This window comes from Prionailurus viverrinus, chromosome D4 (assembly GCF_022837055.1).
Source record: "Prionailurus viverrinus isolate Anna chromosome D4, UM_Priviv_1.0, whole genome shotgun sequence".
Lineage (NCBI taxonomy): Eukaryota > Metazoa > Chordata > Mammalia > Carnivora > Felidae > Prionailurus > Prionailurus viverrinus.
In genome coordinates this window covers 59765063-59782364 of record NC_062573.1, presented here as the reverse complement: position 1 = coordinate 59782364, position 17302 = coordinate 59765063, and the positions used below count along the sequence as shown (strand labels likewise).

Sequence of the window (17302 nt, the reverse complement as noted above, 5' to 3'; positions counted from 1 at the left end):
GTTTATTTTTGTGTATGGTGTAAGAAAGTGGTCCAGGTTCATTCTTCTGCATGTTGCTGTCCAGTTCTCCAAACACCATTTGCTGAAAAGGCTGTCCTTCTTCCATTGGATATTCTTTCCTGCTTTGTTGAGGATTAGTTGGCCATACATTTGTGGGTCTATTTCTGGGTTCTCTATGCTGTTCCATTGATCTACGTGTCTGTTTTTGTGCCAGTATCGTACTGTCTGGATGATTACAGCTTTGTAATGCATTTTGAAGTCTGGAATTGTGGTGCCTCCAGCTTTGGTTTTATTTTTTAAGATTACTTTGACTATTGGGGGTCTTTTCTGGTTCCATACAAATTTTAGAATTATTTGTTCTAGCTCTGTGAAGAATGCTGGTGTTATTTTGATAGGGGGTCCATTGAATATGTAGATTGCTTTGGGTGGTATTGACATTTTAACAATATTTATTCTTTCAACCCATGAACATGGAATGTTCTTCCATTTCTTTGTGTCTTCTTCAATTTCTTTCATAAACTTTCTTTAGTTTTCAGTGTACAGACTTTTTACCCCTTTGATTAGTTTTATTCCTAGTATCTTATAGTTTTTGATGCAATTGTAAATGAGATTGATTCCTTGATTTCTTCTTCTGATGATTCATTATTGGTGTGTAGAAATGTTTTGGTGTAGTTTCAAAAGAATAGGCATTAAAATGTTAGGTAGAATTCCCCTGGGAAGCCATCTGGCCCTGGACTCTTGTTTTCTGGGAGGTTTCTGATTACTGATTCAATTTCTTTACTGGTTGTGGGTCTGTTCAAATTTTCTATTTCTTCCTGTTTCAGTTTTGGTAGCTTATATGGGTCTTCTGTCCAGGGTGCAAAGGTACCTTCTCCGTCAGGCCTGCCCTGCCACTTTTCACCACTAGAGGTCAGCAGTTAGCAAAAAATCATGTTTTCTTTGTATGATTTCAATATATCCCCGTGAAATTATTTTTTTAAGTTTATTTATTTATTTTGAGTGAGAGAAGAAGAGAGAGCAGGGGAAGGGCAAACAGGGACGGGCAGAGAATCCCAAGCAGGCTCCATGCTGTCAGCATAGAGCCAGATGTGGGGCTTGATACCAGGAATAGTGAGACCATTACCTGAGCCCAAGTCAAGAGTGGGTCACTTAACCAACTGAACGACCCAGGCACCCCCCACCATGAAATTATTATTTTAAAAATATTGTATAAAAACTCTTTCTTAATGAAAACTCACCGAGGTGTAGGAATGCCTACCTTTTACCAAACCCTGTCAGCTCTCCCTGGAAAGTCCTAGCCTGCCACTGTGTAGAATCTATTTGCAGTCAACCTAACACCATCTCATGTACCAAGTGGTACCGCTTTATCTGCATCTGTCAGGGGCCAGGTGGGGAGAGTGGGTCACTTAACCAACTGAACGACCCAGGCACCCCCCACCATGAAATTATTATTTTAAAAATATTGTATAAAAACTATTTCTTAATGAACACTCACCGAGGTGTAGGAATGCCTATCTTTTACCAAATCCTGTCAGCTCTCCCTGGAGAATCCTAGCCTGCCACTGTGTAGAATCTATTTGCAGTCAACCTAACACCATCTCATGTACCAAGTGGTACCGCTTTATCTGCATCTGTCAGGGGCCAGGTGGGGACATTAATGGAAGGACAGTGTCCTGGGCAAAAGTCAGGGGCTCATTCTAGAGACGGTGAAGCATCCAAGTCCTGGAACAGAAGGAAGCCGTTACCTCCCTTCGGGCTGTAAAGACAAGAGGAAGAAATCGTGTTCCTGGAAAAGCTGGAGCCCAGGGGTGAAGCCGCTCGGGTGTCTAGAGTCACAGACACACAACTGGAATCAGAGAAGCAGCTGGGAGTGATGGGGGGGGGGGGGGGGACGCCTGGGCCTTCTCTCCCTGCAGCCTGTCCAGGGCCTCCCGTTGGTTGACCCCAACCAGAAGCCAAGTGACCGGGGGACCCCAGAGATGCAGCCCATGGGATCCGTCTCTGGGGCCCAGAGCAGCTCAGGAAAGGCATGTGGGAGGTGCAGCAGCCAGAAAGAATCCAGGCAACATCCCTGAACCGCTGCCGCATAGCACACGGGAGGGGTCCACACAGCCTAGCAGGGGGTGGGGACAAGAGAGTGTCGTGGGAAGAGGCAAGGCATGGCGAGGTGGGAGGGGCGCACGCACACACGCTGCCCTGGGCGGGGTCTCACTGCCTCCTCTCCTCCTTCAGGCTCCGTGAGCATCAGCAACCTGTACCCGGGCTGTGAGCACGTGAGCGTCAGGAGCCGCAGCATGATGTTCGAGCCGGGTCTCACCAGGGGGACCCTAGAGGTGGTGGTGGCCCCGCCCCAGCACCCGCACTGCGCGGCCGATGACCAGTCCACCAAGGCCATCGACATCCAGAACGCCTATCTGAACGGTACAGTAGTCCGCCTACCGCACTGGGGAGCGCACCCAGAGTCCCTTTGCCCGGACTGTAAATCACCCCCCCCCCCCCCCCAGGAAGCCTCTCCCACTGCATGTGTCACAGCCCCACGAAGGACAGAGGAAGAGCCGCACAAAGTGACCTTGGGATGACCCAGTGAAGCGTGGCTGGTCAATACCCCTAGTGAAACCAGACACCCTGCTGTCCTGGGCACCTAGCAAAGCCCCAGGCACACAGTAGGTGCTTAATAAATGACTGCTGAGTAAATCAATACATTTTCTAGGCAGAGCCAAACATCCACTTGGATGAGAAAACTTATAAAATATAATCCCATTAGAAGTTTGACAAATGCAAATATGAGAAGAGTGATTCTTGAATACATCTCCACTCATGGCTGATGCTATGATACAGGCCAGGCAGTTTTTTCCCACAGGCAAAATTTCAAGTGCTCTCAATCATTTCCAAGGGGGTGAAGCTTTAAATGTTACCAGGGAAGGTTTACTATCTCCATCAACCACTGAATCCTTGGTGCTGCACCTTCCGAGCTTCCAGGAACCCCAGTTGGGCCCATGTCACTTGAACACCAGCTTCTGCCCTGTTGAGACGCAGTTTAAAGCAGGGATCAAGCATTTTCTTCGAGACTCATCTGTGAAGAGTGTATGAGCCGATGTTCATTCGAATGCCTGGTAGAGTGGCACAGGGGAGGCGCTCAGAAAATGGCAGTCGGGAGCATCTTCATGGAGGTTCTGCTGGCCCCAGTGAGGTGGCATTGAAGTCCATGGGCATTGTGCTATCCTAAAAGCTGAGTACTCTCCGAGGTCCCGGATCTGAGTTGGCATGCTTCATAGGGAGAGGAGAAGTGTGTCCTCAGCACCCCACAAGCCTTCACCCAGCTCCTCCATAACTCCCTCCTGCCCCAGGTCTGGCTCTCAGTGCTCCCCATTCTCAGAGGACTCAAGACCGTGTTCCAGAACCCCTCACTCCAAGGTCTCAGCTGCCAGACTTAGAGAGTCCTATCCCCAGGAGTGTGTGTGCTCCTAGAGGGGGCTCCAGAAGAGCCACGGATCTTCCAAATTGTTGACTACAGAATTTCTGGCCCAAAATAAGCACTGAGGGTAGAATTAGGGAAAGAGAGCCTGAAATCCTACAACGTAAGTGGTCCTGCCATGTCCCCCCAGAGGCTGGTGGGTGGGTGGTCACTGTCTTGCTGGGGTGTGGCCATGTAGGGGTGGGGCGGTCCTGTGTCTGGATGGTCACTGCAAGGTGCCAGGTGCCTCAGGAAGTGCAGTCAGAGTCTCACCCACAGACACTTCTACAAAAACCCTCTGCACCCACACTCAGGTATGTGGGAGCGGCTGCCCCCCACGCTGGGTGACCCCACGGACCCCCACCTCCTCACGCTTTCGCCCACATCCTTCAGGTGCAGAACTGCGAATCAACTGTTGTGTCTTTCCCCTGTGCAGGCAGCCTGCTGGCTCCTGACCCACCTGAAAAGGTCACTAACTCACCTGTGGAAGGTGAATGTGGTCATCACTAAGCCAGAATTAAGTTACATGTTGTAGTGACTTTTATGTTCAACGTCGTATACCCTGTCATGTTCCAAAAAGAATTTATACGTATGTGAGGATACGGAATCTTATCATGTACGTTCTCTGTGTGAGTTTGTTGATGGGGAACCCAAGGCGGCATCTTGCCCTGACTCCTTCCTTGTGAGGAGGAATCCCTGGGGGGAGAGATGGAATGCACGTGTCTCCAAAGATGCAAAGATAAACAGGTCGATGCTACGGACATCACTCTTTCCCTTGGTGGTCACTAAGGTGCAAGCAAAATGGTGATTGGCACTTGTTGGTGCTGTTTCAGATAGTAATCTTCATTCTGTCTGTAGGAGTTGGTGATTTCAGTGTGTGGGAATTCTCTGGAAATCCAGTGTACTTCTGCTGTTATGACTATTTCGCTGCAAATGATCCCACGTCCATCCACGTCATCGTTTTCAGTCTGGAAGAACCCTACGAGATCCAGTTGAACCAAGTGATTTTCTGGCTGAATTTCCTGAAGTCTCTTGTGCCGGTTGAAGAACCCATAGGTAAGCCAGCACGTCCTGGTGGAGAGTGCCCTTCCCATGGGCTGCTCAGCCACTTGGGGGATCTACAGCTCAGGGCTAACAGTGAGGCTTCCTTGGTTGCTGCTTCCTGTGACAAGATTCCCACTCTGGATGTTTCCGCAGGGAATTGTTACATGATTGCATTCTCCTGCCTCAGAGACCAAGTCTGAGGGATTTCTAGAGAGCTGTTTCTCGCTTTCTTCCTATACTTTAGAGCTGTGGTCACTTTTGTTGGGTAGAGGTGGACTCCTCCCAGAGATGGCCTCTGTGTCTCTCTACCTAATGATACGTAATTAATAAGCAGAATGAACCCCCTTCATTCTGTGGTTCCATCCAGAACGGAAAGGTCCATATTGACTGAAGGCATTATCTTAACTTTATTCCTAGAGCAGAAAATAGCGTGGAATACGCTTTTGTTCCTTTGTACAAAACAGAGGGGCGCCTGGGTGGCTCAGTCAGTTGAGCATCTGACTTCGGCTCAGGTCATGATCTCCTGGTTCGTGAGTTCGAACCCTGCATCTGGCTCTGTGCTGACAGCTCAGAGCCTGGAGCCTGCTTAGGATTCTGTGTCTCCCTCTTTCTCTGCCCCTTCCACCTCCCCCTGTCAAAAATAAATAAACATTAAACATTTAAAAAAAAAAACAGAATTGGGCAGCCTTTCATGGTGGAAACACAACTGGGCTATCAATTTTTTTTTTGATTTCCTATAAAAGTCAAATAAGTGGGCTTAACCCCCTCAGGGTACATCCACTCTGCCTCTCTTTCTCATTCTTTCTGGTGTTTTCTTTCCAAAACACTCTCCCCACCAGAGGCTATCTGTGTGCACCGCCACAGGCCCTGTTTTGGACATTTCTGGGTGTAGCTGCACTCACAGAGCTTTCTAGGTCTTAGAAAGGTGCCTTTGCTCAGAGCTAGATTTCCTGTCACTGGACAAGCAGGGCCACTTGGGGGGACATCTGAGAAGCTGCCTTGAGTTCTGTGGTCAGTGCTGGTCCACTTCTGAGCTGCCCTCCCCGAGGACCAGGAAACCCACTCTTGGCTGGGCCAGGGCCTTCTTGAGGTGACCTTGCACGGCGGGCTGGCCAGCACGCCCTGCCTTACCCGCCTTGGAGACAACCAGGAAGGACAACCCGCCTGTGAAATGTCTGTTCTCTGCCCTCAGCCTTTGGTGGCAAGCTGAAGAACCCGCTCCACGTCGTGCTGGTGGCCACCCATGCCGACATCATGAACGTGCCTCGGCCGGCTGGAGGCGAGTTCGGGTACGACAAGGACACGTCCTTGCTGAAGGAGATCAGGAACAGGTGAGGGCGCCGCTGGGGACAGGGGCCATCTCACAGAGCTCACGGACACGGGAGGAAGGAATCAAAGGCCTCCTTTGCTTGGTTGACTTTGTGGCGTAGATTTCATTTTTTATCAAAACGCTGAAAACACAACAAATGCAACCAAAGTAAAGGCCACGGGATGTAAAACAACAGACTTATCACCTCCTTCCTCACCTCCCGGTACCACTGCCCAGGGGACCTTCTGTTAGGAGTTGCATGCGTCAGTTCTCAGCTTTGTGGAGGCAATTATAATCGACAAATCGTATTTTAAGATACTTGAAGTGCGTGTCGAGGCGATCTGATGCACGTTATGAGAGGACGCTCCCGTCTAGTTAGTTAGCACATCTGTCACCTCACATGTTTCTCTGTCTTTGCTTTTTATTTATTTTTTGGTGAGAATGGTTTTTGTTTTTTGTTTTTTTGAGACTTCAAAACTGATCATGTATTGAGTCACTAAAAGTAGGCAATAAATCCATCCCCCGCCCCCTGGAAAATGGTAAGAAATTTCCACAGGCGTGGCAGAAGTTTGAATTCTGGGTGAGAATGTTTAAGTTCAACCCTTAGCAAGTGTTAGTCGTATAATAGAGTGGCTTCGACTGTTGTCACCATGCCTGACACAGATGCGAGGTTCTTTTTGTTGGGTTGGCTCTCAGTTCCTCTGATGACTGTCATCTTACCACCGAGCAGTACTTCTCAAAGTCTAAGTTGCCACTCACCAGGGGCTCGTGACAGTCACCTGGGGGTCCTGACCTGGTCACGAAAGTGGGATGGACAGGAGGGGAAAATACCAGAGTGCCTTTCCTGGCAAGCATTTATGGAAAACTTTTGTTTCACTGAGCAGTATGAATGTGCATGGGTCACGGTGTAGAAACGTGTGGTTTTACTCCGTGTTTGGCCAAAAAACATTGAAGCTGCATCTCTATATGATCCGCCAGTAACAGAAACTATTGGTTTATCTAATGCAGACACTTCCCTGTTGTCCTCCTGATAGGAAAAAGAAGGCTCATGCTAGTATTTTCCATTGAGGGAGTGGCCTTCATGCCTACCCTCTGCTCTTACCCGTCCCTCTGTAGTGGCCTCCGTCCTCCCAGCATCCGAGGTGAGGGCATGGGCCTCACCTGTGCTGCATCAGGGGACCTGAAGTCTTCCCATACTGTGTCCCTGCCAATTTGTGCAACCTGAGCCACCCCCCCCCCCCACTGCCCCATCCACAGGACTGGGAGCTCAGGGGTCCCAGGCCTCACACCACCGTAATATGATGAGCCAGTGGACAGTGGGGAGGGGGCAGCCTCTGCAAAGCCACCAGGACATTCTGGCTTCACATCAGCTATACGGGAGCCTGGTGTCCATGGTGACACCTGGTGAGACCGCATCACCCTGATGAGGCCACTGCCCTTCCCTTAGGTTTGGGAACGATCTTCACATTTCAAACAAGCTGTTTGTTCTGGATGCCGGCGCATCGGGCTCTAAGGACATGAAGGTACTGCGAAGTCACCTGCAAGACATTCGGAGCCAGATTGTCTCGGTGAGTGTGCTGGAGAGCCTGTAGCTCCACCTTTGCCCAGACCATCCGGTCACCCCGGAGCTGGCCTCTTCATGCTCCTCTTGGTTAGATTCGGTTCTCAGGGGACCCAGCACGAGGCAGATGCATGGCTGTGTTTGTGTCCCACTGGTCTACAACAAGGAATGAAAAGTGAGAAGCAAGGACGTGGCCGGGAGATGAGGGAATTTAGGAGTGAGGGCCCCACCTTAGAGCATATGGGATTCTGACGGTGTTAATGGTTAGTTTATAAGTGACATTGCCTTTTAGAAATCATAAAAACTGCCCAGAAGTGAGTTACTGTGAAATGCTTAGAAAATGCAGAACAATAGAAGAACCGTCACCAGCAAGATTTGTTGAAGGACATAAAGTAATAGATACTCAAACGAACTGAAATGTGCTCGTGGAGGGCAAGATCTTACTCAACGTTTCGTTTTCGCAAGTTATATAAACTTAGTCCGGTACCGGCCAGCAACTCATGGGAATGAGGAAATTGGGTGTTTTGTCTTAAAATTTCAGCGGAAGGATAAATAAGGCATATTGTAAAGGCTGTGTAACTAATAAATCCAAAATCAAGAAACCAATAGATGGAATAAATTAGTGAATACAGAAGTAAAGCACAACATCTACAGAAATTTAATAGAAAACAAAGGTGTTATTTCAGTTTGGGGGAAGATGTTTATTTCATCAGTGATCTGACACGACTGGCTATTAGTCTAGAATGAAGTGAGATTGAATTCTTTTCACTACAAATGCCCAGAATAGATTGTGGGTGGATTCAAACATATAAATGTAAAAAAGAAAAAAAAAAAACAGCAGTATCTTGAATGTGTATTTAAAATAACTTGATTGTGCTTTGGAAAACCCTTTCGGCAATATCGAGGACTCTAGAAGTTTTCGCAGAAAATATACCTATTTGACATTACAAAAGCTAAAATTTCTTTTCTGGCAAATAAACTCCATAAACAAAGTTAAAAGGAGAAATCGGCTGGAAAAATTACTCTCAGTGCCTCTGACACGTAAAAGGTTTCTAATCTATAATATTCAGAAAGTTCTCCCCAACTGATGAGAAAGGATAAACACCCCCAAGGGCAAAATGTTCCCTGGAAAGTTCCTGCTGCCCCAGCCTGCATGTAGATGAGGAGGCTGTGTCCATCCCTCCCTGGGTGGGGAGTGGCCCCTCCAGTTACAGCTTACTCCTTCTCTGCTGGGAAATGCCCCCATTCACAGTACCAGGCTCCAGTTCCAGACGTGCTTTTGGAATCTTCAAGAAAACTCTTGGCTTTCCTGAAGCCTGCCTGGCCCCTGCCTTCTGATGGGGGCCCCACTATGGCATAGAGGGTGAGTGGGGAGTAGTCTGGGGGAGCTCAGAGGAAGCCAGTCGCAGAGAGCAGTGGCCAGTGATCTGGGACAGAGGTCTGTGAAGGACCAGCACCTCCCCACCTGGTGGTGGTGGCGTTAGGGCCTCTATGATAGGCTGTAGGGGTTCCCTGAAGTTTTGAGCTGAGGTGTGGTGAGATTGTCTGCTTCCCAACCCCAACCCTCAATTCCTGAGGCCAAGCAGGCAGAACCCACCACAGACTGCCTTTATCCTTGGGAACTTTGTTTTAGAAACAGGGAGTGGAATTTAGCTGACATAAAGGTGGGATTCTAGAAGAGACTGCCTGGTTAATGATGTAGAGCAGCAGTTCGTTTTGTTTTTGTTTTTGTTTTTAATTAGGATGGTGTGCGGATTATATGGGCCTGTTACATAGATGATTTATTTCATCAAATTAAAAGATTAAAAACCTATTCCAAAGGGGGGTGAGGGGATGGGCAAAATGGGTGAAGGCGGGTGGGAGATACAGCCTTCCAGTTGTCAAATGAATAGGTCACAGGGATAAAAGGCACAGCATAGGGAATCTAGTCAATGGCATTGTAATAGTGGGAGGTGCCATAGCTACACTTGTGGTGAGCCCAGCATAGCCTACGGACTTGTCCAATCACTGTGTTGCATGCCTGAAACGCATGTAACCTTGCATGTCAACTATACTCAAATAAGAATTTTAACAAATTATGAAAAAAGAAAGCAGTTTCAAGCCAATTACCAAGAATTAGTCTAATTTGAAATAGTATTTCCACAGCAATCCCACAAATACTTAATATACTGGTAAAAACCCACTACAGTATTGCTGATGACAGTTCATCTCTTTTCCTCTTCCTTTGCTCATAAAATTAACCATCATCTGGCTGAAACAGTCACTCCCGAGGAGGGGGGAGGGGGCGCACAACTTTAGGAGTTGGGGAACACTGTGATTGAGTCCAAGAGCATTATTGTGAAGCCTTGCCACCTGTTTAATCATTAGCAATAGAAATGAAAGCATCCATGGGGTGCTCGGGTGGCTCAGTGGGTTAAGCGTCCGACTTCGGCTCAGGTCGTGATCTCCCAGTTCATGAGTTCGAGCCCCGCGTCGGGCTCTGTGCTGATAGCTCTGAGCCTGCAGCCTGCTTTGGGTTCTGTGTCTTGCTCTCTCTCTGCCCCTCCCCCATGCACACTGTGTCTGTCTCTCAAAAACAAACAAACGTTAAAAAAAAAAGGAAGGGGGCGCCTGGGTGGCGCAGTCGGTTAGGCGTCCAACTTCAGCCGGGTCACGATCTCGCGGTCCGGGAGTTCGAGCCCCACGTCGGGCTCTGGGCTGATGGCTCAGAGCCTGGAGCCTGTTTCCGATTCTGTGTCTCCCTCTCTCTCTGCCCCTCCCCCGTTCATGCTCTGTCTCTCTCTGTCCCAAAAATAAATAAACGTTGAAAAAAAAAATTAAAAAAAAAAAAAAAAAGAAGAAGAAATTAAAGCATCCATACCATTTTACCCTTGCAAATGGATTTTGCTTAGAGGCAATGCTTTAACAAAAGAACCGCCCGGTACCCAACCAAAAAGCACTAACTCATCCGAAGTATTTTTGCAATAGTGCAGGAAAGAGCGCCAAGCTTTCTACCATCTCCAAGGGAGTTCCCTCAGCTGCAAATTGACCTGTCCTGTGCTGCGTGTCCTAGGTCTGCCCTCCGATGACCCACCTGTGTGAGAAGATCATCTCCACGCTGCCTTCCTGGAGGAAGCTCAACGGGCCCAACCAACTGATGTCACTGCAGCAGTTCGTGTACGATGTGCAAGACCAGCTGAACCCCCTGGCCAGAGAGGGGGATCTCAGGCGCATAGCCCAGCAGCTCCACAGTGCTGGCGAGGTAGGGGGCTGGAGACCAGGCAGGGGTCTGGGAGGGGCTCGGGAGATTGGTTTCTGTCCCTACTGTGAAGGTGGTTTGAGCCGGGAGAGGCAGAGTGGAAACTGCCTGACGACCCATAATATATCCAGACGTGCGGCGATCACAGAGGCTTCAGTGATCTTCTGAACTGCGGTTCTCTGCTCTCCCATGCACTCTAAGAGCTGGTGTTTGGTTTTCTTCTGATGCGTTTGTTTTCCAGCTTGTGTCAGGGAGCACAGTTTCTACCACACTGGGCATCTGGGCCTCTCCTTTCCTCCGGGGGTGTCTGTTGCTTAGCTGTGGTTCCTGCAGCCTCTGGCCTGGGCTGTTATCTGCTCCACACAGACTCCTGGGTTCACAGATGGTCCAGAAAAGGCAATGACAAGAGCCTGTCCGGAGACACTAAGGCCCAGCAACCAATGTCCCCAGAAATGACAGCCTTTCCCAAAAATGGGAATCTTTGCTCCCACTCATGTGGCATCCAACACTGGGGTGCGGTTTGGGATCGCTGTTCTAATTGCATCCTATGCCTGTCCCGGGAGAGGGGAGCTAGCCTTTGTATTTCTCTGTCCTGTGACATCCGGGGACAGTTTAGGCTAGTCCGGGCCGTAAAAGGCAGTTCTGAACGTGAAAGCCCAGAAGCAGTTCTGAGATTTTTAGACCCCAGGAGCTGCTTTCCTGTGCAGTCTCAGTCCCACCTCTGACTTGAGGCCAGTGCGTGTAAATCATAGAGACTTGAAATTACAACTGAAATTACAACTGAACTAGAGTGTCATGCAGTGACAGCATGAGCCTCTGAACTTCACTGAAACTACCAGTAATCTATAGACCTCTCCAGCAGTACTTTAAAGTTATTGAATTTGGGGTGCCTGGGTGGCTCCGTCAGTTTAGTGTCCGACTTTGGCCCAGGTCGAGATCTCACATTTTGTGAGTTCAAGCCCCAAGTGGGGATCCGTGTTGACAGCTCTGAGCCTGCAGCCCACTTCGGATTCTGCGTCTCCTTCTCTCTCTTCCCGGTAGATTTCCCTGCCCTTGAGACTTCAGTGAGTGATGAAGTGAAGACTTGATGGTAGGAGTAAGGAAGGGAAATGTCGGTCAGGTGGCCCCCTCTGCTTGGCCACCAGCCTCTCCCCCAGTGCTATTACTGCCCGCTAGTGAGGAAGGCCCAAGTCCTATGCACATCTCACCACTTATCCTCATGATGCCTGTTTCTGCTCCCGGATCCCTCACTGCCCTTGGTCATCTGTCCCCTTAACCTCCTCCAGTGTGGCCAGTGTCTCAGCCTGTCTCCCGTGATCCTGAGGGGACGGCAGTGCCCAGGGTTGAACTGCAGATGATGTCCCCACCAAATGCCTTATCAAGAAATAGATGCTCTACCCTCCAGGAACTGTCAACCTAGGGACCGGTTTGAACAGAATCATATGCAGAGGGTGTTTCAAAGCTGTCACTGGAGTGTGGACCAGAAAGTACTCTTGGTACAAACAGTGAAGAGCCTCAGACTCCGTGTGAGAACAGAGTGTCCCTTGGGTCAGCACTGTGTGTAGACCTGGCCCTGAGCAGGGAGGGAGGAGAGGAGGGTGAGTGTTGCAAAGAGACCAAAGTTGTCTCTGCTTTTTGTCATATTTCTTTTTTTCAGACTTTTGCTTTCTAAAGAAATAAAGGGGTCAGGTAAGCTCCAAGTCTCCTCTGGCCATCTACTATAGTCTCCTTCCTCTCTGCCCTCTCCAGGGTGCTTTCCAGACCTTTTCTCCTATGCGTGTTAAAATTTTATATCATGGACTCATATAACAGTTTGAATCTCTCTTTGAAAAATCTCAAGCCTTTAGGGAAGTTGCAGGAGTAGCTCAAAGAATCTTCATCTACTTCACACTTAAATTAACCAGTTGTTTACATTTTGCTCCTTGGGCTTTGTCTCTTTCTCTTCTATTTATTTACTTATTTATTTTGCAAATATCCTGACATTTCACCCCTCAGTACTTTAGCCTGGATCTCCTAAGCAGCGGGGTGTTTTCCCACTGTTACAGGGTGGAGGATGGACAGTCAAGTATCCCCCACATTGAGACCAGAAAAACAGAGCAGGTGACTCCTTATAGTTTACACAGTTTTAATTGGGGTAACTTCCTAACCGGGGAGATACGGCAGGCAATGATCCTGCTATGCTGCTGGTCTCCACAAAGTCTGGACCTTAGTCTACAGATGTGATAGAGCGAGGGTTGCACAGAAGGGCAGTGCAGTGAGATCAAAGAGTCTGTGTGAAACTTACTGACCTCTAACATCGAATTAGATATCCTGGCTCCACCTGTGTGTCAGGAAAGGGAGAGACTTTGTTATCTTTAACAAATCTACCGGGGTTGGGGCGGGGCAAAGCCAGCTTCTCACCCTCCTGGCGGTGGCGGGCATGTCTAAGGTATGTATATCAGTCTCCAAGAGCCCCGGGAACACGTAGCCGAGGGCGTCAGCAAGTGGACGTGAACGAGATGGAGTGCTGAGGATAACCATACAATGATCACATCCCAGAAGCACATAGATGTGACCTTGTTATTGAATGTATAGTTCGCACTCCAGTGTTTGCCACTTGTCCCAATAATTTCTCTTGTAACTGCTTTTATTCATGTATTTCGGGATGTAGAGCCCCGTCAAAATTTACTCCTTGCATTTACCTGCCACCTCTCTCTCTTTTTTGTCTTTGAATTTATTACCTTGACCTTTTTTTAAAAAGTCGAAGGTAGTCCTTTCAGAATCTCTCTTATGACCTTCTCAAGCTGGCGTTTTGGCTCAGTGCTTGATTTCTGAGATCCATGAATGCCCTGGGTCGTTTTTTGCAACATGTGCACAGATTTTATCATTGCTCGCCTCCTTCAGTGCTCTGAACAGCTGGTGCCTCTGGCTCTCTGTGTTCCTGTGTGTGACCTCCTGTTGTCCCTTCTGGCAGATCAACATCATGCAGAGTGAAACGGTCCAGGACGTGTTACTCCTGGACCCCCGCTGGCTCTGCACCAATGTCCTGGGGAAGCTGCTGTCCGTGGAGACCCCACGGGCCCTGCACCATTACCGGGGCCGCTACACTGTGGAGGACGTTCAGCGCCTGGTGCCTGACAGCGATGTGGAGGAGCTGCTGCAGATCCTAGATGCCATGGACATTTGTGCCCGGGACCTGAGCAGCGGGACCATGGTGGACATCCCTGCCCTCATCAAGACTGACAACCTCCACCGCTCCTGGACAGATGAGGAGGATGAGGGGAGGGTCTACGGGGGCGTGCGTATTGTCCCCGTGGAACACCTCACCCCCTTCCCATGTGGCATCTTTCACAAGGTCCAGGTGAACCTCTGTCGGTGGATCCACCAGCAGAGCACCGAGGGAGATGCGGACATCCGCCTTTGGGTGAATGGCTGCAAGATTGCCAATCGCGGGGCCGAGCTGCTGGTGCTCCTGGTCAACCACGGCCAGGGCATTGAGGTGCAGGTGCGAGGGCTGGAGACGGAAAAGATAAAGTGCTGCCTCCTCCTGGACTCCGTGTGCAGCACCATGGAGAACGTCATGGCCACCACTCTCCCAGGGTTGCTGACAGTGAAGCATTACCTGAGCCCCCAGCAGCTGAGGGAGCACCATGAGCCCGTCATGATCTACCAGCCACGGGACTTCTTCCGGGCGCAGACCTTGAAGGAGACCTCGCTGACTAACACCATGGGCGGGTACAAGGAAAGCTTCAGCAGCATCATGTGCTTTGGGTGTCACGACGTGTACTCACAGGCCAGCCTAGGGATGGACATCCATGCATCAGATCTGAATCTCCTGACCCGGAGGAAACTGTGTCGTCTGCTGGACCCGCCCGACCCCATGGGGAAGGACTGGTGCCTTCTGGCCATGAACTTGGGTCTCCCCGACCTTGTGGCAAAGTACAACACCAATAACGGGGCTTCCAAGGAGTTCCTCCCAAGCCCAGTCCACGCTCTGCTCCGGGAATGGGCCTCCTACCCTGAGAGCACGGTCGGCATCCTCATGTCCAAACTGCGGGAGCTGGGGCGTCGGGACGCAGCAGACTTTCTACTGAAGGCATCCTCAGTGTTCAAAATCAACCTCGATGGCAATGGCCAGGAGGCCTATGACTCCAGCTGTAACAGTGGCACATCTTATAATTCCATCAGCTCCGTCGTGTCCCGGTGAGGGCAGCCTTTGGCTTGGGCAGGGTGTCTTCGGACTGCAGAGCAGGGGGATGCAGCCCATAGTCCCGGCAGAAATTCCGGCATCCCTCCCTGTGCCCACACCCTGAAGGTCCCCGCCCTCCCTCCTGCTTCACCAGTTTCTCTGCCACTACCTCCCTCCTCCCACACATTCCACTGTGTGTGAACGGTCTTTGTAGTTACAGAGCAGACCACAGCCTGTCCTTTGGCCAATTGAGAAGCCAGTATCCCTCCTCCCTGTGTCCTAGATCATCTCTCATCCGCCAGCACCTTGCTTCTTACTGATAATTTTACTGGAATTCCTAACTTTTCAATGAAATTTTTTTAACTACTGTATGAATTGTCCTAAAAAAAAAAAAAAAAAAGCACATGTATCCCAAATGTGTTTCTTATAGTCTTTTCCTTGTCAGACCATGTCCTCGTCTTATCCCTTTGATATTTGTAGGACAGACTCCCATGTGTGGAATCCCACTGTCTGACTGACAAACAGACAACATGTGAGGCCTTTACAGAAGAGGCTGTGCCTGAGACCATCCAGGGAACGCTCCCTCTCTGTCCCTTGCTGTCTGCTGATCACCGCCTGAGGTGCTCCCCCCCTGAGTTGTGGTTTTTCCAGAAATTTTTGTGTTTCATTTCACACGGAAAGGGGAGGAAGGAATCCTCTTCTAGAGTGATTTCACACACAGTGTTGTTTTCATGGTAAGACACGTCCTTGCTGCTCTTGTGTAAACGTCAACGTTGCACGTCCACGCGGAACCTGCAGAGTGTCCGCTGATCATTCCCGCTCATCTCAGGTAGAAGGTGACACAGCTGCAGGAAAGGAAGGTCTGCGGGAGGACTCAGCAGACCCCTGACTCCTGCTCGGTGGCAGTCTGCTGTCATTTGCGCGGAGCAGATGGTTTTCACATGTAGATCCTGGTTCGATGACTTCCTGTCTGTGAAGTCCGACAAAGAAGGCGAGGAAGCAAGATTTCCTGCAGTGGTTTTAAGTAGTGATGGAGTTTTAGGTTGAAGTGAGGGAACATGTCCTAATTCTTCTGTCCTGAGAAGCGTGTAATTTTAATGTTACATTACATGTGTGTATATGTGTGTATATATATATATATATGCATTATGTATATACATATATATGAATACAGGTATTTTTACTTAATCTATACAATGTAGTAAAAAGATGTTGGTTTTTCTTTTCTGTTCTCTTTTTTTTTCTTTTCTTTTTTTTAAAATATAAATAAACTATTGCTTGTTGCATTTGATTGTTGGTCTTTAATTCAAAAGAAATCCTTTTTCTCTGTTTTTTCTTCAGTCACCAAAACCCCACATGGCAGGGCAAACCAAACTGAAGTCCAGAAAGTCAGTTAACCCAAACTCCCGTGTGGAAACACCTGGCTCATTGGGGGGGCATTAGTACTAAAGTTGGGGATGGTAGGGGGAAGCAGGAGGAGCCCAGATGGTTTTCACACTGTTGTCACTTGAAGAAGGGAATCCCTTCCGTTATCCTTGGGTGACCCAAACACCACTGGAGTCCTTGAGTGCCGCCCCGGGCCTGTGGGGAGCTTTCTCTGTCTGTACAGAGGTGCGGGGACCAACCCACAGGAGTAAGAGATAAACCTGTTGCCAAAGACGCGTATCTTCTGTCCTTCCGGACAGAGCCCGTGGCCCAGGCCATGTACTGGAAATGCCAGCTTTGACCTGCATGGAAGCACTCAGTGACAAAACCTGCATTTAGTAAAACCTCAAGACTTTTAAAAAATACATTGACAAAGAAAAACGTTTGGAAGGAAAAAGATTAAAACGGTAATGATTTTCTCGGTGGGGCTCATTTCCATTTTTCCAAATTGTCCACAATAAACACAGTCTGGTTACATTAGGAAAATAAATGAATGAAATAAAACTAAAAGCTACATAGACACGCCTGAAAAGGATGGCACTGAGATCGAAGCTGTGGTCACCTTACAAAAGTAGACGCGTTTATCCTGTGTCACCTCTGTCCTGAGTGGCCACTTCACTCTCTCCTGCTTCAAAGAGTGTCACAGGGGAGTGACATGACACCAGGCCACTGAAACCCCCAGGCACAGAGTAAGTCTCTGGTATCACCTGTATGTAAAATCTCAGAGAAGGATGTGACTGGGGCAACCTTGGGTCCCAGAGCAGCCCTACACAAAACACGGAGGGAAGGGAGGTGGAATTCTGCAAGGGCCTGGCCTCGGGGACCCTGGGTCAAGGTGAGGAAAGTAGCCATTCTCCCCGAGAAGGGAGTTGTGTTAATAGGAGAAATAGGCAGAGGCAGGATGCTGGACAAATAAAAACAAAGTACGTGGGCACCTGGGGGGCTCAGTCGAGCATTCAACATTGGCTCAGGTCATGATCTTGCAGTTCGTGAGTTTGAATCTCACTTTGGATCCTCTGTCCCCCCTCTCTCTTTGTCCCTCCCCCACTCGTGCTCTCTCCCTCTCAAAAATAAATAAACAGTAAAAAAACACAAAGTGCTGC

At 49.1% G+C, this 17302-nt stretch overlaps 1 protein-coding gene across 10 annotated transcripts in view; it reads left to right on the top strand.

Annotated features, from left to right (window-relative positions):
• DAPK1 (death associated protein kinase 1) overlaps positions 1-15296 on the top strand; it is a 188527-nt gene extending 173231 nt beyond the window's left edge. For all 10 annotated transcript variants that reach the window (XM_047830151.1, XM_047830156.1, XM_047830159.1 and 7 more), the window contains exons 21-26: positions 2233-2421; positions 4313-4510; positions 5691-5829; positions 7255-7375; positions 10421-10609; positions 13560-15296. In XM_047830151.1, coding sequence (XP_047686107.1) covers positions 2233-2421; positions 4313-4510; positions 5691-5829; positions 7255-7375; positions 10421-10609; positions 13560-14792 — 2069 coding nt within the window. In that variant the 3' untranslated portion in view covers positions 14793-15296. The remainder of the gene's footprint in view (positions 1-2232; positions 2422-4312; positions 4511-5690; positions 5830-7254; positions 7376-10420; positions 10610-13559) is intronic.
• The last annotated feature ends 2006 nt before the right edge of the window (positions 15297-17302 follow it).